Here is a 25,412-nt window from a genome sequence, read left to right on the forward strand (position 1 = left end):
CTCTTGTTTTTTCAGTTCTACTTCATGGAGTAGAGGGGATGCTTCCCCTCTGTTCGTTACATTTTCCCTAAGGTTGACTAGCTCTCTCTCGTCTGTCACTCTCACGCTCACTGTTTCTTTCCCTCCGTCGCCACCTCTCATACTCTTTTTAATCTTTCTTTTTTCACCAGTTATTCTTTCCACCCTCCTTCCACTGTGATCACCCAGAGACACCTCATATTCCCTGGAACGTGGCAGCAGTTTCTGTCACCCTCCTAGCTTGGCATGATGGCAGCCACACAGGGAGGCACCACTCACCCGGCCACTGGGCTTCATCATGGCGCTGGCATATGAACTGACACACCTCAATCTGTTTCCACCAACAACACAACTATTAGCCGTCTACTGCCCATGAGGCATGAGGAGGAGTTATGGGAAAGGGCAGGCCCAATGTAGCTTGTAGTATCAGAAGTCTCAATAACGCAAATATTGAAAGAGGGAGTGCCACAATTTTTGTATTTTTCCAGTTTTTCATGCGTCTATGAGGTGACAGTACTTCATTAGACACCCTGGAGTCGTTTTTTTGTGCAATGGTGTATTAACTTTGTATTAAGGGTTTCTTCCTGGAGGCTGAACCCTTGACAGTCAAACGGGCCTGTGAAATAAACAGTAATATAGTGACATCACACTATCAGCCCCTCCCCTAACCCCTCCTCCTTTATCATACAACTACAGCTGTGGGTGCGGCTTCAGTTCAGGTGGATCACCACCCATTACCACCCACCAGGCAAACCAGGCATACTTAATGAACTGGTGGGCATGCCCACACAAAACCAACATTTTAACAAATACTGTACACTTAAAAAAAAAAATTATACCTCCTTATATAACAATAAGACCTGATGATCATGTTTCAGGGTGGAAGAAAATCACGGCACTTTAAACAAGGAATACTCATTTTGTAAATTGTGTACCAAATTTACATGAAATAGGATATGACTACCTCTTCGTTCATTTTAGAGAAAATGAATGACCGGTTCCCAAAGCCAGAAGTTTGAGAGCCAAAGCTGTCTTCAGGATCTACAGCCTGGAGCTGTTCCATTGACAGAATTGAAGAGTGACTTTGGAAACCCATAAACTGTTCCAAGTCTTTACACCCAAATGAGCATGATTTTACTGCATGAGTGAATCAGGGAATGCTTACTAATATAATCTATCCAAGGACACATAAATTACATGACATTGCCCGTGTTCTCCTTTTAGAGGCGTCAGGCGTGTGTGACTCATGTAAAGGTGGAGGAAGCACAGAGCAGCTGCGTGTGTGGAATAAGGAAGCACCGAGCTGACAGGAGTTGGTACGTCAACGATCCCTCATGGTCAAGAGTGGAAAGTCCTGACCACAGAATGCAGAACGGTCACATAAGTAAAGGATGACCCATACTGTAACCACACAGGTGTGCATTAAAGGATTTGAAACCATGACGTGGAAGCGAAGAACCATCTGACAGGTGACGACGCCACGGCGGTGTCAGTAACCTGCACATTAGCTAAACAATATGACACATAACCCGAGGATTGTAAAAGTTCAGCCAATTGATCTGGGATGCAATGGATGCTGGTTAGGGAAAGATAGAATAGCACAGACAAACAAAATAATAGATTACCCAAAACTAAATTACACATGCAGCAGATAACATGATTGAGTCATTCATGAGTCATTGTCTCCACCAGGCCGAAGGCATGGGGGGAGAGTATGTTTTGCACTCCGTCCGTCCGTGTGTCCGTCCATCCGTCCGTGTGTGTGTGTGTCCGTCCGTCCGTGAGCAGCTAATCTCGGCCACCGTTAACCCGGTCGATGCCAAATTTTGCACACACACTTCCTGGATGCCAACGATGAACCTCTGCCCCAAACTTTCCAGAACGGCCTGTTATAGCGCCACCAGGAGGCCGCTTTGTGCAAAACAAGTTTTTGCACAGTACACCTACATATTTTGTCCAAACATCACGCAAATTGGTACACAGTCTCTCTAGAGCCATTCGACGAAACCGGTCTTTCAGATTTCTCAGACTCCATCCTGATTGGTTAAGATTGGCTTCCAAAGTTCACAGGAGTGCTCAGTTTCAAACAAAATGCTGCAAATCATGAACACATCGCGTGATTTCCGTGAAATTGTGCACGCACATTCCCACTAGGCCGAGGACGAAATGCCACATGAACAATTTCAACTCAGCCTCAAGGTGGCGCTATAACTGGCCGAAAAGTGTTTTTACCTCTAACTGCACGGATCTGTGGATAACTTTGTATGCCAACTCCCTAGAGGCCAAGGAAAAACCTTTGCCTGGAATTTTTCACATCTGCTCTTTATAGCGCCACCAGGAGGCCGACATATGTAAAACACATTTTCTATTATTACTCCTTCAGATTTTATCCAAATTTCACTCAAATCGGTACACATGATCTCCATAGTCATGTGATCAAGACAGGTTTGTTTGATTTCTCATATTCCATCCTGATTGGCCACGATTGGCTCCTACAGTTTTCAGGAGTAGCCCGCTTTGTACAAATCGCCACAACTCCTCAACGCAGCGTCCGGTTGCGATGAAACTGTGCACGCATATTCCCACTAGGCTGAGGAAGAAATGCCACTTGACAGTTTTCAACAGCCTGATGGTGGCGCTACAACAAGCCAAGTCGCGTCATGCACTCGCACATACACACACACACACACACACACCCACACACACACACACACACACACACACACACACACACACACACACACACACACACACACACACACACACACACACACACACACACACACACACACACACACACACACACACACACACACACACACACACACACACACACACACACACGCCAGGGAGCAGGGCTAACTAGACCCCCCACTGGTCAAAAACTGTGCTTGAACAACCTTTGGCAATTCTCATTTTAAATCTATACATTTACACTTAATACAATATTTGTTTTGATTTCTTTAGCACAATAGCCTATTAAAAAAAAAAATACAACAAGGGGACATATAGAAAATAACATGGAATGCCTCTCTGCCTGCTTTGCACTCAGCATCAAGGGTTGGATTGGGGTATTGTCCAAGGGGGCTTCTTCTACTCAACAGCCAGGAGAGTGGGTGTGTCAACTCTCACCCAGCAGGAGATTGGCTATTGTAAAGTTGAGCAGGAATGTGCATTTACCCAAACATCACAAAAGACTTCACAACTGTTTCTTGACCACAGTGCCTTTGCAAGGAACTGCCAGCAAGAGGTTAGTTTGAGTGGCTCTGCTTCTATTTTATTTCTATTGGGTATTTTATTTTATTCTTTCCCTGTTTGTACGTCTAACTGCGTGCCATTATCTCTTCCATGCTCTCTCCCTCTACTCTTTTCTTTGTTGCAAGCATATACTCCAGATTATTTGCATTTATAGTTATTTTTATTCTGATGCTTGATGTTGCTTCTTGAAAAAGAATTATTTGTGTAAATAACACAATTAAAGATATTGCCTCTGCTCCTCTGTTTAAATACATTTTGGTGTTATATATTCCTTTTATATTTCAGCAATTACTTATTGTGTATATATCAATATTTTATTTTCTTCCCCCACATATACCATACTGTACAGTTCACACAAAGTCTGAAGGAGCCTAATGGTGCAGCTTACCACACGTTTCAGTATCTGACAATCTGTAGTCCACAGCCCTAAAAGGTTTGTTTGCCTTAATCGTATGCAACCCTTTTCATAGTGGTGGAAAGTAACTAAGTTTACTTAAGTACTGTAGGCCTACTTAAATACAATTTTGAGATATTTGTACTTTACTTAAGTACAAAAGTAAGTCAAACTTTTCACTTAACACAACAGTGATTATACTTATAATAAAAATGCATCACTATACATCCGTGAATATGGTGTGGCTTGTTTTCTCTCTTCCAGACGTGTCCATGCACAACCTTTGATCAAGTATCATCGCAAATATTTACTTCAATAAAATAATTGTATACAAACTTTTCATTGACTTGCCATTGCCTTTTGTAACTGTTGGGAGTTTCAATCTTTATACTCATGTATATTGTGTTATTGACACAATAATAAGGCAATGTTCCTATCCTAATATGAATGCCTTTATTATAAAACAGCAAACAGTTTATTTGTATCCGAAACTTTCATGGACTAATTGTGAATAGACTATGTAGCAAGGTCACTGTTTTGCCATTACAATGACGTACCTTTGTCAATAACATGCCATTTGTATAATGCATGCCATTCATCTTTATAACATTACTAAGCATTATTAATATACTGTTAGATGTTATATTATTTACTTTTGTTGCCCTTTTATCCAACCACCAGATGAAGGCAAGCTGCAATGTCCTACATTCCTATCCTGGTGGAGACCTGTGCCCAGAAGGGCACTTTTTCTAGTTTGATTTGGATAGTTCAAGAGCGATGATAATAATACATTTTTGTTTGCCAATTTCCTACCAAATTCCTACCATCCACGTTTGTGTGCAGTGCATGCTTCAATGTTAGTGACATTGAAGCATGCACTGCACACAAACGTGTGTGTGTGTGTGTGTGTGTGTGTGTGTGTGTGTGTGTGTGTGTTATATTATAGGTCTAAAGTCCATATCTATGACCGAATCATGCTGTCCGTATTGATATACAGTGGCCTATAACAACACTCCCATCTCATATGATACTGCTTCATTGACTTCACACAGCTTTTTCCTCTTAGGGTGCTGCTACGGTATTATTGTAAATAGATTTAACCGTGTCTCATTTCAGTGAACAAGATGACTGTCCCCATCAATCCTGCTAATTAACCGAATTTCTTTACATTTCCATTACCGTGATGAAAACGGATTGGCTGTGGGTGATGAATATTTGCTCCAGCATTTACTGTGGTCCTTTAGTCACCATGGCAACTTTCTGGACAGTTCTCCCCCCCCCCCCCCCACCCCGAGGCTGCAAGTATTCATGGGTGCTTTATCCTCCAGAGCATCATCATCACTCTCCATTTAGATATTAGCACATTTACATTTTCTACCACACTATCTCTACTGGGGAGTGGGCAGGGTCTGTGACCGCATGGTTACGATGATATTAACCCATTTTGACGTGGGATCAGATTATAAAAATGTCTTCTACAACCCGACAGTTTTCTGAAAAAGCTACGTTTCTATGTCAGTGGTTCTTCGATTTTTCAAAAATAGCAGACCTACAGGCTCATAGCGCGCCACCGAGTGGCGCGCTATGAGCTTGTAGATCTGCTATTTTTCAATAGCTAAAGCATAACATAATGCTAACACCAAAAGGGGTTCCCGCCCAAAATGAGTTAATGAACCTCTGAAGGATTAACGAATCCCCTGTACTTTTAATATATTACCATATTCATTGCAGGTACATCAAGGGTGCTTGGGCATTGCACTGGGAGTGGTTGAAGCTTTGCTTTTTTTCTCAGTTTTGAGGGAAGATAAAAGATATGCATAGAATATAATCAGGTAGATTAAAAGCAATCTCATGAGAAGCTGTGTGTAGGTGTGTGCGTGCGTGTGCGTGCGCGCGCACGTGCGTGTGTGTGTGTGTGTGGTAGTAGTAGTAGTAGTAGAATTCACAAGGGTAGGAAGATCAAAGCGGCATGTCATTAATAAAATCACACCCGTGTTGTCATCGTTCAATCAAAGAAGACGATGGCCGTTGTTAGCGAATCAATCGACAGCTCAGACGTCACTGCTTAACCCATTCTGACCTGAGATCAGATTCATACGAGGTTTCCGCCGGACACACACTGGTCTGATGAACCCATTCTGACCTGAGATCAGATTCTAAAAATGTCAGTCGCTCTTCGATTTTTCAAAAATAGCAGACCTACAAGCTCGTATCGCGCCACTCGGTGGCGCGATATGAGCTTGTAGATCTGCTATTTTTCAATAGATAAAGCATAACATGATGCCGACACCAAAATGGGTGCCCGGTCAGAATGGGTTAAAGCAAACATTAAAAGTCCATAGACTTAAAAGTCCATAGACTTGGCTGCCACCCGACATCAGGTCATGTGTCGATTTTTTGAGGGGGCATCAAAGTCCATAGACTTGGATGGCACATTACATCATTTCGCCCCTCAAAAATACATCAATCTTTGATGTATTTTGTCCATGAGTGCTGCAGTTTCAGAATAATAGTGAGACGTAAACCAAGTACTGAACACAGACTTCCACAAGATGGCTGCTAATTAACTCCCGTTCTTGGTTATAAATCAAAACATTCAAAGTGGTTTATATTGCGTGATCTGATCACAAGGTAAAGCATCATTTTGCTTGAATTCTTTTGAAATATTACAAGCATCCAAAATGGGTTTACCCATGAGGGTCGCTGGCATCTCCCTTAAGGATAATGTGAGAAACTCAGCCGTCCGTGAAGGACTCGGAAGTTGAGTCGCTGCTCCTTTGTTTAGAAAGATCTGATAATCTCAAGTAAAGATGCCTCGCGGTCAACTCCCGAGGGAGATTTTCCAGGCATGTCCATCTGGGATGAGGACCAGGACCAGGTGGAGGGATTATATATCCACACTGGCCTGGGAATGCCTTGATATCCCCCCCCAGTCAGAGCTGGATAATTTGGCCAGGTAAAGAGAAGTGAGCCTGGGGGAACGGCTCCTGCCGTGCCGTGACTTTGGATGAGCGGTTGAAGATGGATAGGTGAATGGATGAGTGGAGATTACACATAGTGCTCTGTCAAAGTAATATGCCCCACCTTTCCTCAATTGATATTAAACCAAAAAGGGATAAGGAAAACACAGACATACTCCATTTGAACTCTGTTGAAAAGGTATTTCAAGAAATCATCACAATTCATTTCTTCTTTTTTTATTTCGTTTTAAGGCTCATCTCCTTCAATGGAGCTGGTGAGGATGGAGGAAATTACTCTCACTGTTCTGCTGAAATCTCCCTTCTCAAATATTGCATACAGTACACTGTACAATTATGAGAGTTCATTCACAATTCAGAGTGTATAAATGGAAGCAAATGGACTCTCTTACTCATTCACCCATTTTAACCTCATCTCATTCCGTTCCACACACACCGAAGGGGCTATTTGGTTGCATTTATATAGACTCAGAGTTAATTTAACACTCAATATTCGAGTATGTCGAGTATGTCTTTTCATGGCCAGTGTCAGACTGCAGGTCAAAATCACATCATTCAAAGGTGTCATATTTTAGACCATAAGATATCCATGTGTACTTTGACCGGCGGAATGTCACACTCAATAATCTCTACTCACGCCTCTGAACTGAACTGTGTTAGCACTGAGAAAAGAGCGTGCAAAGGCTGCGGCTAATACAGAAGCTAATGACTATGGAGAAACAGAAGCACTGCTGGCAAGGCCTTAGCAAGCGTCCGTAGCAACCAGAGCGATTCCAAAGATGAAACACAGCAGGGCCTTAAGACGAGCCTATACTCGTCATGAGCGCCCAACGCAATTAATTTATAGGACGAGTATAACTGTGATTAGCACCAAATATGTAAAGAAGCACATTTTCAAACTTGATCTGCATATACTGTAATTGGTTCTCACTAATACTAAGTTGCCACCATTTCCGTCTGCTGGACATTTCAGAAACCTGTCTAATTACATCATTGATGGGGATTCCAAGCTAATAGAAACTGCAGCCTTTCTCATACTGGAAAGACAACACACTGAAAAAGAAGCCATGCAGCTGGTTTCTGAACTGTCCACGGAACCACCTCTGATACACGGCAGAGAGTAGACACATACCGTCTTTTAATTGAACTTCGTTGAGGACCAGTTATAGAAAAGGTGAGGGTGAGGTGAGGCATTTAACAGTCCTTTACAGTCCTTTTAACCACATGGACCCTTGGGTCCGTATTCTTGGATTCTTGGATAGCAGATCTACAAGCTCACAGGGCATCACAATTGTGACCTTCTAGCTCTGAATAGGGTTTAAGTGATTAAGCAGATTTGCAAAGATAAATGCAATTTTAAAAAGCTTTGATTGTAATACCTATTGTATGGCACAATGCTTTAGTGCCCTTGTGCAGTAACAGACACGATTACTGTATGTAAACCAGTCACTTTAATTCTAGTTTAGTCATTCTGTTTTTAACTGTTTTCATGGTTTCTAGTTGTGCCAAAGCACTACATTGAAAGACGTGCAAAAATAGGTTATATCAAAACATTTCAATCCATACAGACACTATTTAGGCCTGGACAACAAAGAACACCTGGACAACAAAGAACATATTTCACTGCAAGTTTCTCTGATAAGAAACAATAATTCCAACACAGTGATGAGGCTGTGGTTTGCTTTACTTGTTTAAACTGGCCAGCCAAACCTGCTGTATGTTAAATCCCATGACAATTATGAACATGCTCACAGCCTCAAAAAAATGTGCTTTGATGTATGGCCACAGCAACAGCAACATTGGTTTATTATTAGACACACATTATTGTAAATTTCTAATATTCTGCAATTATTTATTTCAGGATATATATATATATATATATATATATATATATATATATATATATATTAAATAAAATATTATATTAGTTATATTATATTAGTGATGCACGATATAATCGGTAGCATAATCGGAATCGGCCATAAAAATGCCATATCGGAACGGTCTCAAAATAATACAGATTATTTAAGCGGTTTTCACCAGCAAAAAATATATAAAATTAAAAATGTGAGTTCAATATGAATCTATAGTCTATAGTCTAGATTAACAAAAGCCAAATGGGAGCTCATGTCTCTTTCAGCTCCGCCATGTTTTGCACCCTGGGTGATGTAAGGGATCATTGTGGGTTAAAATCGATGCTGGGATGCGTTCAAGCTCCCCGACGCCAGCTACATGTAATTAACAAGTAGGCCTGCATGTGCAGAACATATAAGATAAGCTACATGAACATGCAAACATTTCACATGGGGCCGGAAGGAACAGGCCGTTTCGTCATGTTCCATCACTCTTTACCGGGAGGATTATAATGGACCAACGAACCACCGGTCAGTTCAGCTATTATGCTATTTTCTGTGTTGTTATCCACCTACACAGAATGTGGTCCAACCCTGCCTTTCAATTCATGGCTTTTCATCTGTGATGACCATAGAAGCTTGCACACACTCGTTGCATTGGTAAAACAGAGGTCGCAGAGGCTGAGCTTACCTGATGAATGAACACCTGGGCTCCCCGAGGGCTCATGAGCAGCACGGCCCGCCGCAGCGTGTCCCGGTAGCGGTTGAGCTCCTCGGTACGCATGGTGTTGAAGAGGTCGGTGAAGACGCGGCTGACGTTACGGTCCACCCTCTGCAGGGAGACGTCCAGTCCCAGTCGAGATGCCTGGTCCATGAAGTTCTGCAGACCCCGGATATCTGGGAGGAGGATGAGATAAGATCTGTATTTGTCACTGTGTGAGATATACGACAAAACTTTGTTTTGAGCATCCATACAAAGTATCAACAAAGAAAGAAAGAAACACTGATGGAGCAAAACCACATCATCGTCATAGTTAAGTCAAGTCAAGTCAAGTCATCACAGTCTGTTGTCAATAAAAACATCCATGATGCTTACAAGAAATTCTTGAATATTAAAAGTATTAAAATAAATAATTTACAAAAAACTGAGGAGGATAGGAGGGTGTCCATGGTAAGAGGGACGAAGAGGAGAGACAGAGATAAAGAGAGAATGAGGGAGAAAAGGTCCAAGAATCAGAGAGAGTAGAGGAAAACATAGAACAGATCTTTAAACAGGTGCGAACTTAGACGGTACTTCATTCCCAAAGGATTTCTTCCACGAGACTGGCAAATGAACAAGCACTTCCAACATCTGAACACCCACTCATCCACCTGCTTCAAGGCAATATTCACGCTCTGCTCTTGATCTAAAGCGAGAGACAAAACAAGCACACTAGGATATGAGATTGGTGGCAGGTGTTGCTTCCCCCAGAGAACTTGGTGCGCCCGGGCATATGAGCCTTCATTTCAATGAAACAAGCCAAAGAGAGTCTGCGCAGCAGACAATCAAAGGTGATGCAGGGCGGAGACCCGTCGCTAAGCTCTACGCTCCCGGCACACACCAGGGGAGCAGGAGCCCAGCAAGTGCCAAGTCAGTGCTGCATTGTCAAGGGGAGGAGAGGCGGTGGTGCAACAGCAGAGCCTTTCTCTGATCACAATGGAAGCTCTGGCAAATGTACTCCCCTGCTATGTAATGTATGGGAGGCGGGTGTTTTGTGTGTGTGTGTGTGTGTGTGTGTGTGTGTGTGTGTGTGTGTGTGTTGTGCGTATGTTTATCCACGCATGTGCATGTTCAGATTTCCTCCTGTTGCATCTGCAGAACCTTGATGACTCATTCAGAGGACCAGAGCTTTGGTGCTCACATCAGACGGTACACATACTGGCTCTACAAGCATGCAGAGAATCACAATCGCACGCACGCACGCACGCACGCACGCACGCACGCACGCACGCACGCACGCACGCACGCACACACACAAATTGCCTACTGCAGGCGTGTGTGCGTGCGTATCCTCATACATCCCATGGGGATAGCCTGCCCTATGTCTAAGAAAACATGCCTTTATTGATTGGTATAGTGGCTCAAGGCCAAAATAGGAAATTCTGATAAGAAAGTCCTTGACCTTGCTTGAGCAGTGAAGCATTATGTTTCACATGTTGACTATATTATTATATAACTTATCACGTCATCACGTCACACTATAATTCACTCAATGTCTGAATGTATGTCAGAAACACTGTCGTAGCTCCTCACTGCTTGCACCAATCGCTCCCACTTTTCACACAGACATTGACCATAATATTATGGAGGTCTTAACGAAGCCCTTTTTCCCATTTAACAAATTATAAATTAATAATGACTTTATTAGTGAATTAAAATTGCCCCATTAGTCCGGCAGCCGACAGGCTTCTTTTGTTTAAAGTGGGAAATTTGGTATAGGCCTACAGGTAGTATTTATTACTGGCCTAAAATATTGTCTATACTGTACATACATTCATGGATCTACTTACTGACCGGCTGTCACTATTGGGCTTTTTTTTGGGAGGAAAGTTTGACATTTTTGCCTGCCTGCCAGGATGTTAATGGTAGATTCATCATCTGTGGCAGGCAACACATGTCAAACTTTCCTTTTGCTTTAAGTAGCATGTGACGTGTCAAACTAGGGGGTTGTCATGATTTCATGGTTTCCAAGCATTAGTTTTGCACAAAATACACTCCTTGGGCTAAAAGCAGCCATAACCACTTGCCCAAATGTGCCAAAAAATGGGCTGACCTCATCACATTTGTCACATTTTTAGCCCAAGGAGTGCATTTTGTCCAAAACTAATGCTTGGAATGGATTCAGAATCGCCCTGCATCACCTTTGTGTGTGTGTGCGCAAACTACCTTTGCGCACATCCTTGATTTCAAATGGGGGTCTGTGGGCTAGTGTAAATGGTGCGGTCCTTGCCATGAAAACGTTTCCCTACCATTCATTTGTAAGAATACTTTCATGTTATACTGCTGTTTTTTTTCATAAAAAAACCACACAAATATATTATACAAGTTGATCTATCAGAACGGGTAAGGAATAGTAGTGTTAATTTAACTCTGAGAGTGTACACATGTAACTAAATAGTCACCTGACACTGAGGATTTATACTGTGTAAGTACAATAAGACATGAACCATGCAGAGTGATTTAGAATAGTCTATTTTTCTTGCCGGCCAACAAAAAAAAAAAATTCGGCCAACAAAAATACTGTTGTTGGTGGATTCTCTTCCGAATAAAAATGTTCAAAGGGCAGAACAAAACATGAAATTAAAGCATTAATCATTTTGAAACACTGCCAAAGTCTTTCATTTCAGGGCTCTTTGAGGCCTCTCTCTCCTCTCCATGCAACACCTAATTTGCAACTCTTGGGTTTGCGTTGATGAAAGGACCCTTTCGTTAGTTTCCAAATTGTTTCCTGGAACGAGGACATTGTACATTACTCTAGGTAGTACCCTATTCCTACAATGGGCAATAGTTTGACCACTGAACAATTATTGTAGATAGCTTTCCCCCCCGATTTCCCTTGGCACCATTAAACTATTGCAATTCATTTTGTGCCTGCATTATTTTACTGTATTGTGATGACAAAACTCGAGCAAAAAAAATAAGTAATTTTGGAGAGTATAGGGCTGAGGTGAGGCTTCCAACAGAAAAAGCAAATTAATATGTTCATCAAACTCAAATGGTAACTCAACACTATTTCCACTTCCACAAACTAAAACGCCTACAACAAAACATCAAATCTACTGTAATTCTGTATTCATATTTTAGTTTATGGTTTCCATCAAATCTCTCTACTAAATAAGCTGTACTAAATAACTGCTGCTGAGCTGGGCACGAAGAAGAAACATATTGGCAAGCTCCATGCAAGTATTGCTCCAGCTTTGGCGCATGTGCTGTGATGGCGCCAGTGAAAACGGCTAGTGCAGAACAAATGACAACAATTACATACAGGATGTATAGTGAAACTTAACATTGTAGAACATTACCTAAACATTAGACCTGAGACAAGCACTCCTTGATTACACACATTACAAAATAAACAGGAGTAAGATGTACTTTACGTATTACCTGCGTGCTATGGTCTAATTTATAATAGCACAGTGTGACAGTGTGCTTAATAACACCAACTCCCCCACCGTCATTAGAACTAATCCAAGCTCATTTAATTTGATCATTCTTTCCAGAGAAAATTATGAAAATGAAAAAGGCCAAGAAACCAAATTCTCAGTTGTCTTTTATAACATCTTGTCATGTGAATACAAACAAGCACAGCTATAAATCCTGGGAGGAGGCCAGGGGAAGCTGCCACACTACAACCATTCTAGGACCCTGCCTGGCAGCATATCTGACTTCAAAGCCAGACGTCCATGGAGAAGCTACGGTGGCCACTTCCAGGGGGTGGCTGTGACAGTGCCACGGAAAAAGGGATTAACATGGAATTATAGGTCTGATTCCTGGACATGTTCGCCTGAGCATCACTTCGCTACACAAATCTGTCTCTGAAAGTTTTAGATATCAAGTCTGAGCCTCTCTCTGGCTCTGTGCCTCCCCAGGCGAGCAGTATCGAACATGCCCTCTCCTGCGATTGCCATTTGCTTTCTTGCTTGACAGTGAGGGAGGCAGTATATAGGAGGTAGTATAGGCAGTATAGGAGGATAAGAGGGGTGGAATTCATTCCCACCAAAATCGGTTTCAACACATCTTGTGCTCGGATTGGAGAACGTGCATTGAAGTGCTGTAGTGTACTGTAGACATGAGCATATCATGAACAAATGGATCCAACATTTTTCACTATAGCTGTCAAGCTCTGCCACAAACCAAGCCGAAAAATAAAGGAAACGGCTATGCCACAAAGCCCTGTTTACTCACCACTGAGACGAGACTATTAAAGCAAAGACAATAATAGATAAATAGGATAGGATATATAATATTTTCAACACATCAGCCCCAGCAGCTAAGCCATACAGGCTTCCACAAGAATGAAGGAGAGAAATACAGAGATAGGGAGAGAGAGAGACAAGAGACATCCCACTTCTCATGGAGAAAAGAAAAATCTTTTTGCGCTTTAAGTGGTGGCAATGAGTGGGTAGAGAGAGGCTGTCTGGGAATTGGAAGGCTACGGTTCACCCCGGCCCCTGATCATTCTACTGTACTTTGGTTTTGTGCATAGTTCCCATCGTTTCTCTAACTGCCTTTATTTTCTTTTACCTGCACCTACAGCTCCTTATAGCTAGGATGGGTAAATGCAGAAGCCACATTTCATGTACAATGTACAGTAAGTAAAATGACAACTAAAGGGCACATCATCATCATCGTTATTATTACCAGTAAGACGCCCTGATGGCGAGAAGTGTCTTGAGTGTACAACATTTGATGAGGTCAGGTCAACATATGGAATGTCAGAACAGCTCAGCTTCATATATGGAGATCTAAGGGTGGCAGCGGGGGCAGTGTCTTGAGTGTACAGGGTTTGATGAGGGCCCAGGTAGTGCTGGGTCTTAATTTTCAGGCCTGTTGTGAACTCTAGTTTTCGCCGGCTGCCGGGCGCGGCTGCATTAATAACTTTGGGGAAGGCCCGTCTAGAGTTTAAATGGACATGTATCAGTCAAAAGGGATACATCGAAGTCAGGAAGGATGGATGGGGAAGGTTCTGACATAATCCATATATGTAGATCTAAGGGTTTGAGGTCAGATGTAGAGTTGCTGGCCAATATTGATGACATCAGGGATCTCCATCCCTGAAGATGTCACGTGATGTCACGAGACCTGGGCACCATATATGGGGGGTTTCTCATGTAAGGGAATTTTGAGTGATACACTGACGGACAACAATGTACGATTTCATAGTAAATGATCAAATGAGCAATAATACATTTTTGAGGGGCGCTAGCCATTCCTATACACAGGTTTTATCTTTAGTTCAATGTTTGTTTTGTAACGCCATTGACAATGAAGGGAAACTTTACGTCATTATGTAACTCATTACGTCATAGTCTCTTTATTGTTAATGTTAATGTCTGTGTTCGCACCATTGCATCACCTAATCAACATGAGTTAGACTTTAATATATTAGTGCCCCTTACTTCACACAGGTGTGATTTTTAATATGTTATTTGGATGACCCTAATTAAGCCCTAACCACACCAAAGGGTCACCATGCAACTCCTTGGGTCCAAACGGTTGCAAGGAGTTAACGCTAAAACCGTCTCGACCCTTTGGTGTGGTTTGGGCCATTGAATTCCATGCGTTGTATCACTAGGGTCAACGTGCCTTTTGGTGTGATTGGGCTACTATTGCAATTTATGTTGGGTCACGCCCCTTTTTAGCTTACATTAGGTTATGCTTCTAACCTGCAGTGAATGGGACAGTGGCAATAAGAACAATGCAGTAGAAGAAGATAACAGAATGTAATAATTAAACTAAACAATGTCATTTTCCAGTCAACTGATATCTGTGTCTTGATGCCATGGTAGTAATTTCATGCATTTGTATCTGACTGAATGCACATCATATTACAATAATAATGCGATAAAGCTGGCTGTAAGAACAAAGCTACCAAATCATTCAGAGAAATTATTATACTCGATACAAACCACAATATGAATAGACACACATAATCATATACTGTACTTACTGTCATGCAGTGACTTAAATGTATATTCAGTGATTTCACTCAAAAAACCTTAGGTTTCGTTTTTGGCTGTGGGACCCAGCCTTTCGTCCAATCAGGATAGAGAGTCAAAAACGAAACCTAAGGTTTTTTGACCCCCAGGGGTTAACTGGGGACAGGGAGGAACTCCTTATATGGCCAGCACACTCTATAGTAGAGAGGATTATCACAACAAAACAAAAAAATAAGTGATATTTGAATTAAGTGAAATCACTGAATATACCTTTAACATAATCCTGTCTATCATATAAACGTCATATATCCAAGACCACTGGCAATATAATGCCCAAGGCCTAAAAAAATAGTGTGCATCGATTGCATTGTTGGCATGGAACCATGCCTTGCAAATGTCAGTCCAATCAAGTTCTCTTCGAAATTGATCTCACTAATTGAGTTTTGCTACAATGCTATTTCAATATTATCAATTTGCATGCCTAGAAGGAAGCTCACAAGGACTAGGAAGCTACACAAAAGTAGTTTGTTGCTTTGCTTACACTAAAAATATTGTTTCCACCTCCACAGAGAAATAAAACTGGCTTAATCAAGTTCTTTGAAATTATCCCCATGACATGAGTTGGTTGTTAACGTGTTTTATTTTGTTGACTTTCTGCCTTATTTATCCTCTTATATGCTCTGAGGTAAAGGTAACATCCAGAGCACCATGTGGTTTTCTTTGTTTCCAACACGGCAGTGAGCTATGAATGAGAAGAATGCAGCAATATCTACCGCTTACTTATAGAATGACGCTAAATATTTTCAGAACAATTCCTTGTAATTTTCTTTCATCCAATGTTGGTCACATTTAGCACAGACAACAGGGTAAAATAAGATAAATACAGTTAGCATACCAGTAATAATAATGTTTGCGTGCACACACCTTCCCTCTCTGTTTCTCTCTCTATCCCTACCTCCTCTACCTGTCCTCTACCTGCTGTTTTTATTTCACCATCTCCACATAATTATCTCCCGCTCTCTCTTACTCGCCCCTGCTCTCCATCGTTATGAAAAGCCAATTAATAGAAGGTCACTTGTATGTCTTGCGAAATTACCTGACATGTGAGTTGGCAGCAGCTAGACATTATGGGTTAAATGTTACATATAATTGAGACATGAGGTGCGTACTATGTCTGGATCAAAATAGACATGAACTTTGGAAAATGACTGTAGTCTTTCTAACAGGATCCCTCCTACAAGGTTTCGACTACGCTTGCACCTCCTGGTACCACAGCACCTCTAAGGCCCTTAAAACAAGGCTCCAGACTTCCCAAAACTTCCCTGGTTAGGCAACTACTTGGCCTCACTCCCTGCCCACTTTGACAGGCTGGAATGGCTTAGGGTTGACGACAGAGTACAGCACCTTGCAATGGGTCTGGTCCACAAGATTCGCTATACCACAAGATACCCATGTACCTGTCTAAATACTTCCTTAATGTCAACGAAGTCCACACCCAACACCAGAGGGTGTTCAACAAACCATGTGCAACCCAGATTCGGCACAAACAAGGGTCTAAATTAATTTAGCTCCTATGCCACCAAAATGTGGAACGCCCTACCAACAGTCATTAAGACATGCAAATCCCTTGACTCCTTCAAAACTGCTCTGAAAGGGCACCTACGGACGGCTGAAATTCGAAACTGGTCTCTGCCCGAGATCTGGACAGGGCCCCTGCCCATGGTCCATATATGGAGCTGGCCTTTTCTGACATCATTCTGACGTCTGCATAGACTCCATATTTTGGCATTCTATTTTACACAGTGTCACCTTACCTGTGTTTGTCTATGCACAGCCCCTGCTGCCTGTGAGTTATAAAGAGACTCCAACGTATTAGAACCATTTCCTACCCGGGAGCTAAGGCAGCTGTCGATAGTCTCAGTATGACTGGCTGGTGTATTTGCTAGCATTTAGTAGTGTGACTTTAACAGACGTATATTAAAAAAAAAAGCGTAGTAACTTCCCCCACCGGAGGTGACATCAACAGTTCAGAACCAAAGACAAACAAAAAAGGCTGACTACCATTGAACACAGATGCATTCCGAAAGACAGACCCAGCCCACCAAGTGTCGCACATCATGTATCAGCATGATGCGCATCATGTATCATCATACATGATGATCGAATAAACTCTTATTAAATAAATATATCAACTGCTAACTACAGCAGATCGTATGAAACTATGTCTAATGTATCTTGTTCCAACAACAGTCTCTGAAAATATGACCCCAACTATTTAGAATTACAATGAAATAATGAAGTAGCATGTGTAAAATGTGTTGAAAAGGTGTATATTTCATTCATGCAAAAGTGAAGTTTCAGATTCATACAACATAAAGCATATGGATTGGATTGCGGGTTATTAAAACTGTTTAAGGTATGCAGCCTACTGCATTACCACCAAGATATCTGTTACCCTGAGCTGGCCATGGTGCACCATATCGTACAGCTTACCAAGCCAACACTGTAGTAAAACTGTAACAGTGTTACTTTAACTATAATTTATTTTTCATCAGCCATTCCATTTTCCCATAGAGATTTACAAAAAAAGTTATATTTAAGCCTAGAATCAAGCCATCCAGGATCCTGGTGAATCATGACCAAAAAAACCTTTCAGTGGAGAAAGAAAAAATGAAAGCTAAAAGAAAATGGAACACCTATAAAGGCGGAAATAAAAATATATTAGCAAATCAGAATACTGTACTTTGCAGGAAATAAACTTCATTTGACATTGTCAGAGGCTAGCAACACATGGCATGTACAGACACAAACAAGTAGAATGCACCCATATTAGTAATGGCAATGTGGATTTGTCTGTGTACTCACTACAACACAATACCTATGGGACTCTCTGTGTCCCCAATATCACACATGACCCGCCAGTGACTTTTATAAATAAGCCCCATAACAAAGTGTGTAATGTGATTGACTTTGTCATATCTTTGAACAGACTACAGGCGCACAGTTTCTCCAGACACCACAGGAGTGGTGGGAAATATGGGCCACGGCTGAGTCTGGTCACATTCAAATGCAACAATCAACTCACTGCAGGATCTCGTCCCATAACTTCATCAAGGTCATTCAACTGCAGGCAAACTTAAATGCATCATGCACGGTTTGAAAAGGTCTACAAGACCACAACATATTACGATGCAACCGCAGTGTGAGCTTGCATATCAGCTATTATCAGCGTGCAGTGCTGTCATAACGACGGAGTATATACGTATACTGGGCATAACTAAGCACACAGCTTTTGGAGATGTGGTGCACAAGAGGCTACATGATCCTTGAAGACAAACAGTATTTGTGTTTCAGCAGAAAACATGAGTTATTTTCTCCTGTCCTTGATGTGTGTTGATGCCATTATGTTGTGTTTGTAATAAAGAGATCAGGCATCAGTGTAACTTCAGCACTGTCCGAGGCGAGAACAGGGCTGAGGTCAGGGTGTTTTGGCAAGGCTGAAAAATAATTTGCTTTAATAACAAATAAATGTCCAGCCCACAGCCTGCCCTTCCATATTAGTTCTGCCCAGTCCATCAATGTTTTTAAGTCTCTGCTCAATTGCATCTGAGCTCATCCAATGTTTGTTTAATTATTTTTTTGTCATGCATATATGTCTTTTTGTCGACACTGTTTTTTTCTTTGATTGTTTTTCTTCTGTTCTGTAGTGTACAGCACTAAACGCTCTCTAATTAAATCAAGTTTAATTAGAAATAGTAGCAGTACACTGAAATAAGAGTTTTTATTTTATTATAACCTTCAAAACAACAGTTTTTCAAAGAACTGTACCAATGAGTTAGCTGTGGGCTTTGATATGACAAGACTACATTTTTTTCTATTATTGGTGCCCTCAGGCAGTGAAAATACGAAAACAAGAAATAAGAAAGAAATCCTGTAAGTTCATGAAATGAATAAGATCCCAAAACATTATGTTAAACCAGAGACCTGATGTTGCTGGTGTAAGTACGGTTTGGTTTGGTTTGGTTTAGTTTAAGTACTTGAGTAGTTGACAGATACAGAAAACATGGGCTAATCCATCTATGAAAATTATTATTTAAATGCAGATAAACTCAGAATAACCTATTCTACACCGGGTGCTAAACGGAGCTAGGTGCAGCATATCAGAACATTAATATAGTATTTTATTACGCCCAGTACCCAAGGTTGTACAATTACCTAATGTACCCTTGTGCACTAATGGGTCTTAAAATTAGGTGTGGTCTGGCGCAATGCTATCTTAAGCACTGTGAGAAAAGACAAAAATAGCTTACGCTTTTAGCAGGACTAAGCTGGTTAAATCCAGGGCTGTGACAGCACAGATATGTCTTTACCATTTAGAGAGTGAATTATTCAGATCAAGGTGCATGCCGATGTATGTGGTGGGTTCACAACGTGCGCACATGCACTGCTTGCAATCGAAAAGCAGTTTCCGGCAAGCCACCCTGCGTCCAAAATGGTTGAGAAATGGTGAAAACCAACCAAGCTATTTTCGTGCTCGGACAGACAGACCCAGGGACAGACACTGTATAGCTGTGTGATGGAGTGGTTGCAGCACTCAAAAATAACTGAGAATGAGCATGTGATTATTAAGTTGATGACAAGATATTGCACCTGTAATAGAGTAAATGAAGAGACATTTCTGGAGGACGGTGTGATTCTTTCTATGCCCAAAATGCCTGTTTTCTCCATCTCCTGAAATCATTATACCACATTATCAATACTGCTACAGTCCGACTGCTAGATGGTCACAAGCTTAAAGGGATTGTGACATTTAAAACACATTTTTGTAGATTTTTTGGCTTTTTTGGCTTTTCTTGACATCAATTTCACCAAAAAGAAACGAAGTTTGAACATTCAGTGTATTCTCTGCTGTCTGGACTTTTGTGAATAATTATGCAAAAATGTCTCATCTGGTTGGACGGCAGGCATATACGTAGATCCCTGCTAAACCTCCGCCCGCCTCCCCTCTGCTCCCTGCCTACCCTCTCTTCTCCGCCCCTCTCCTCTCCGCTTCCTCATTGTGACCGCGACTTTGTTTCTTTGTAATACTTACTAATGTATGGCTTCTAGAGAAAAATCAATCTGCTCTGTTGTTGGCTGTGTCAATCAACACAAGTCCTTACACTGGATACCAACTGGCCTAGATGACTCTTTTATTTTTGACGGTGACGTTCCTACTAAGTTGTCAAAGAAGCGCATCTTGGGTTGACAGGAAAGGGGGAATTACCGACATCTACAGGCTAAAATAATGTGTTTTTCCATGGCTTCTCAGGATGCAGATTACACATACACAAAAACTCCTGGCAAGAAATACTGGAGTGGAGTTGAGTGTTCAAACTTTTTAGACACGTTTGAAGGACCATGGCCAAGACTTTTAATGTTGTTAAAATTATGTTATAAATAATGTCATAATACCTTTAAATATTTTCTCAGCTGAAAAATGTTCGCAGCTCCTTCAATCCATCTAGCTAAAGCACACAAAGGGAATGGGAGAATACACTCTGATTGGTGTAATTTAGATTATTGCCAATACATGCCAATAATTACGTACTAATTCAGACAACACCTTTGCGCCTAGTGTAGATCTTTGGACACACGCCCAATGCAATTGCGTCCTGCACCATAAATTGTCTATAAGGCAAGCCCTTTAAAGTTATGGTATACAGTGAAAGTAAATGTATTGACTCAGCATTTACTAAAAATATATAAACTCCCATGATAATTAATCAAATTATGCTTTAAAAAAAGAAAATGTATTTGATCAAATCAATGTTTTGGCTCCAACTTCTGAATTGTTAGTCACTACCATTGAAAATGATGATTCCATGGAAATTAAAGCTAATTTATTGTAGGTTTATTGTTTGGACTGTATTCTGTCCTAATGAAAGAAAATTAGAAATGTGAAAGTGTAAAAATATAATTACAGATACATCTAGTTTGCATAAACAGTATATGCCGCGTTTGCTTCATTTGGTTTTAACTGCCACACTCAGAACACATTGTTCATTTTATACTATACTGTATCCTCTGCATATATAAATCAAACAATACTGTAAATGTCCATTAAAGGCATTTTGAATTAACTTCAGTACTGTAATAGTCAAGGAGTGACTACTTTTTATAGCTGTTGTGTCTTATTATTCACAATAAGAACCGACACACAAAGTTGATTGTTTCTTTATTGTCCAAGCAGGATACATTAGTTCATTAGTTTCACATTTACAGTTTTCTCCTGGCTGTTGAGTGTCGACCATTAATGAAACAATATGCAACACCTTGCACAATTTGCGCACAGTGCCCCCCAACTGGCCATTCAAAACAATGAACCCACTTATCTTTATACAAGCATAACTACAAAGAGTTATAAATATAAAATAGCAGTGATCTGCTATTTTGGTGCTCAACGCCAGTGTATAAATTAAGCATGGCCTAGGCTGGTTAATGGTCACCATAATGGTCACCTTTTCAGCGGCTCAGTTATCTTATAATCTATTGGGCAGATCACCATGACATTTACTGAGTGCACGCTCCCTGGAGAGAGAGTTCTAACTATTTTAGTAACCACGTACGGCACATGACTTTACTCAACTTCGTATTCAAGATATCTTCTAATCTAAAAGGCAGATTGCAGAATGATCAATACAGATATGTTTGTATTCAATGGCTCTATCTTACATGCCAAGCACGGTGCAAGTGCCATTGGAAATTTACAACCGACATGGCATTTTCACACTCAGCACACAACTCGTTTAAGTATCCATCTGCTATCTTAGTGGGAGTGACAAACGTCAGAATGTGTTTGCGCTTTAGAACAGCTCAGTATGGGAAGCCGTCTAGGCCATAAATGCATAGTCAACTCGCACATACATGTATACTTCTCTTGCACATACATATATATTGGTACTTCACTTGCACATACATGCATATCTCACATACACATACATGCATACTTCACTTGCACATACATACATTTAGGTACTTCACTTGCACATACATACATACTTCACTTGTACATACATACATACTTCATTCACACATATATAAATACTTAATTTGCACATTATGTGTGTGTGTGTGTGTGACGTGTGTGTGTGTGTGTGTGTGTGTGTGTGTGTGTGTGTGTGTGTGTGTGTGTGTGTGTGTGTGTGTGTGTGTGTGTGTGTGTGTGTGTGTGTGTGTGTGTGTGTGTGTGTGTGTGTGTGTGTGTGTGTGTGTGTGCGCGTGTGTGTGTGTGCCTATGCGTGTGTGTGAGAAAGTATGAATGTATATGCACAAAAGTATGTATATAACAGGAAGGCAATTCCTGGAACAGGAAGCTCGCAAGATGGTAAATTTTTACCCCTAAAGTGATGCCTGCATGTAGTGAAGTATGTATATGTATGTGCAAGTGAAGTATTTATATGTGCGAATGCAGTATGTATGCATGTACAAGTGAAGTATGTACATATGTGCAAGTGAAGTGTATGTATGTGGAAGTGAAATATGTATGTATGTGCAAATGAAGTATGTATGTATGTGCGAATGAAGTATTTATATATGTGTGAATGAAGTATGTATGTATACAAGTGAAGTATGTATGTATGTGCAAGTGAAGTATGCATGTACGTGTATGTGAGATATGCATGTATGTGCAAGTGAAGTACCAATATATATGTATGTGCAAGAGAAGTATACATGTATGTGCGAGTTGACTATGCATTTATGGCCTAAACGGCTTCCCATAGCTCAGACCTTGTCTAAAATCCATCACAGTCTGAATTGTTCCCACTATTTTAAGAGTTACTGTACAGTATTTACAGTAGGATACAAAAAAAGACTCTAAAAACCTCCAGTTTTTTGTTATTAGCACCACGTCAGGCAGTAGCAGTCAATCTCTACTATAAACTTGGTTTTCCCCTTTTCAGTGAAATCAACATGTAGGCCTACTCTTTGCCATGGTCCCACTGGGTGGACATATGTTTGACAATTGCTCATAGGGATTTTTATGTCCCTGTCTAATTAGACCACAGAAAATGGCATGTGTGCCTCAGCCTTCACCATACCGTATTTACCAAAGTGGCTAAGAAGCCACTTTCTCAACATATAATTAATACAATCACTTTCCAGACAGTTCAGTTTGTCTCAATTCCTAGGGTTTTAGTTGCATCATGTTTAGCCCACCCATCTAGCATATAGGATTTCACCTTTGTTAAAATGGCCTCAACCTACATCAGCTATTAAGCTGGCATGAAAATGAGCTGGGGACTTCAATTTCAGATGAGCTCTGGGAAGACAGCCTTGAAGAAATGAATGTGTGCTCTATCAATTCCAGACATTGCCTTATCCAGTTTCGAGTCATACATAGACTCCATTATTCCAAATTAAAATTACATAACATATACCCAGATATTTCTTCGCATTGTGACAAATGTAATACAATAGATGCAAATCTTCTTCATAGCTTTGCCCTTTGCCCTTGGATACAAAGATATTGGATTAAGATATTTGAGACGCTCTCTGATATTTTGAGTATTCATATTGACCCCGATCCTGTACTAATTATTCTGGGTTTGTCAGACTCCATGCCTATGTTGACGAGAGCACAGAAACAACTCTTCTCGACATATGGTCTGATTACAGCGAATAAACTAATTTTGACACACTGGAAGAAGGAGGAGGCTCCTGCAGACAGTTTGATAAGGTTTGGCTGCCCCTTGTCCATTACCCGAGTAGAAACAATTAATAGACAGGATACCATTGATATGGTTGACTGTACGCCATTTTCTTTTCAGACGTTTTCCATGAGCTTTCTATCATCTTATTATATAGTATGCAGTGTCACTGAGCAGTATGGGTGGGAGGGTTAATAGTAAGGGCATTTTATCAAGTATTTGACCAATCTGGGAACTAAATTGTTACCAAGAAATTTCTTCACCAATGTGTTTCTAAAGGTGTCTAATAACATGTACTAAAAGTTTGAAATTCAACTCCTGTGGGAAATTGAGTTATTAGCATAATATGTGACCATACCCATAACATCCTATATAAAGAAAAAAAACGTCCAAATTTCATCATTCTTTCAGTAGCATGTGACATAATTATGAAACTAGGGGGTTTTCATGATTCTGAATCCATTCCAAGCATTAGTTTTGCACAAAAAACACTCCTTGGGAGGAAAACGGCCATAGCCGTCATCACAAACGTGATGAGGTCAGCACATTTGGTCAAGTGGATATGGCCTAATTTAGCCCAAGGAGTGTTTTTTTGTGCAAAACTAATGCTTGGAATGGATTCAGAATCATAAAAAAACCCTAGTTTCATATGTCACATGCTACTTAAAGAATGATGAAATTTTGACTTTTTGGCCTTATATAGGATGTTATGGGTATGGTCACATATTATGCTAACTCAATTTCCCACAGGAGTTGAATTTCAAACTTTTATTACATGTTATTAGACACATTTAGAAACACATTGGTTAATACATTTCTTGGTAACGATTTAGTTCCCAGATTTTCATAGATTTCTCTTACTATAAGGGATTTCTCTCTCTTTTTTGTTTCATAAAAAATAAATAAAATGTATTTCATATCATAATGTTTAACAATTTATAATCTGTTGGTTTGGTAAAAATGGCCTCAACCTGCCTGCACAACTAATCTAGATAAAGCATTAAATTCCCATGGGTGAGGGATGTCTTGTATCTAATCATCCCCTACTGATACACTGTCAGAATAAGTGCCCATCTATGTAATCTAGCAATTAGGAACACCTCTACATGCCCTAGGGCCGCCTAGAGTAAATGGTCTAAACCTCAGATCAAATGCCTGGCTACGGTGTGTAGTACTAGCCTTTAAATCTGAGGGGTGTAAAAAGTGTCTTACTTTCTTTGGCCTGCAAACCTGTTACGTGCCACGTAGTGTAGTTTGTCTAGGGTTGCTCTGTATTCCTCCCCTGTCTCTCCTTCCCCCCACCTTGTCATTCTCTGCAGGTTTGAACTTTGAAGTCCTGAGTCACCTCATCTGCCAATCAGCCTGTTAACTGACTCCACCCTCATTCAATCACCACCACCTGCTGTCTATAAAAGGCTCAGTTCCACCTGAGCTTCATTGGCGGAAATATCGACGGTGCAACCGGTGCGATGCACCGGGGCCCAGCACCCCCAAGGGGCCCATGAAGGGGGAAGAAGAAGAG

General features: G+C 40.9%; 1 protein-coding gene across 2 annotated transcripts in view; it reads right to left on the reverse strand.

Moving 5' to 3' along the window:
- The window catches only part of grid1a (glutamate receptor, ionotropic, delta 1a), a 328,027-nt gene that overhangs the window by 123,973 nt on the left and 178,642 nt on the right, over positions 1-25,412 (reverse strand). For both annotated transcript variants that reach the window (XM_083775212.1, XM_083775211.1), the window contains exon 3: positions 9,193-9,398. In XM_083775212.1, coding sequence (XP_083631338.1) covers positions 9,193-9,398 — 206 coding nt within the window. The remainder of the gene's footprint in view (positions 1-9,192; positions 9,399-25,412) is intronic.

Source organism: Protomyctophum parallelum, assembly GCF_964188405.1.
Source record: "Protomyctophum parallelum genome assembly, chromosome: 10".
Classification (NCBI taxonomy): Eukaryota; Metazoa; Chordata; class Actinopteri; order Myctophiformes; family Myctophidae; genus Protomyctophum; species Protomyctophum parallelum.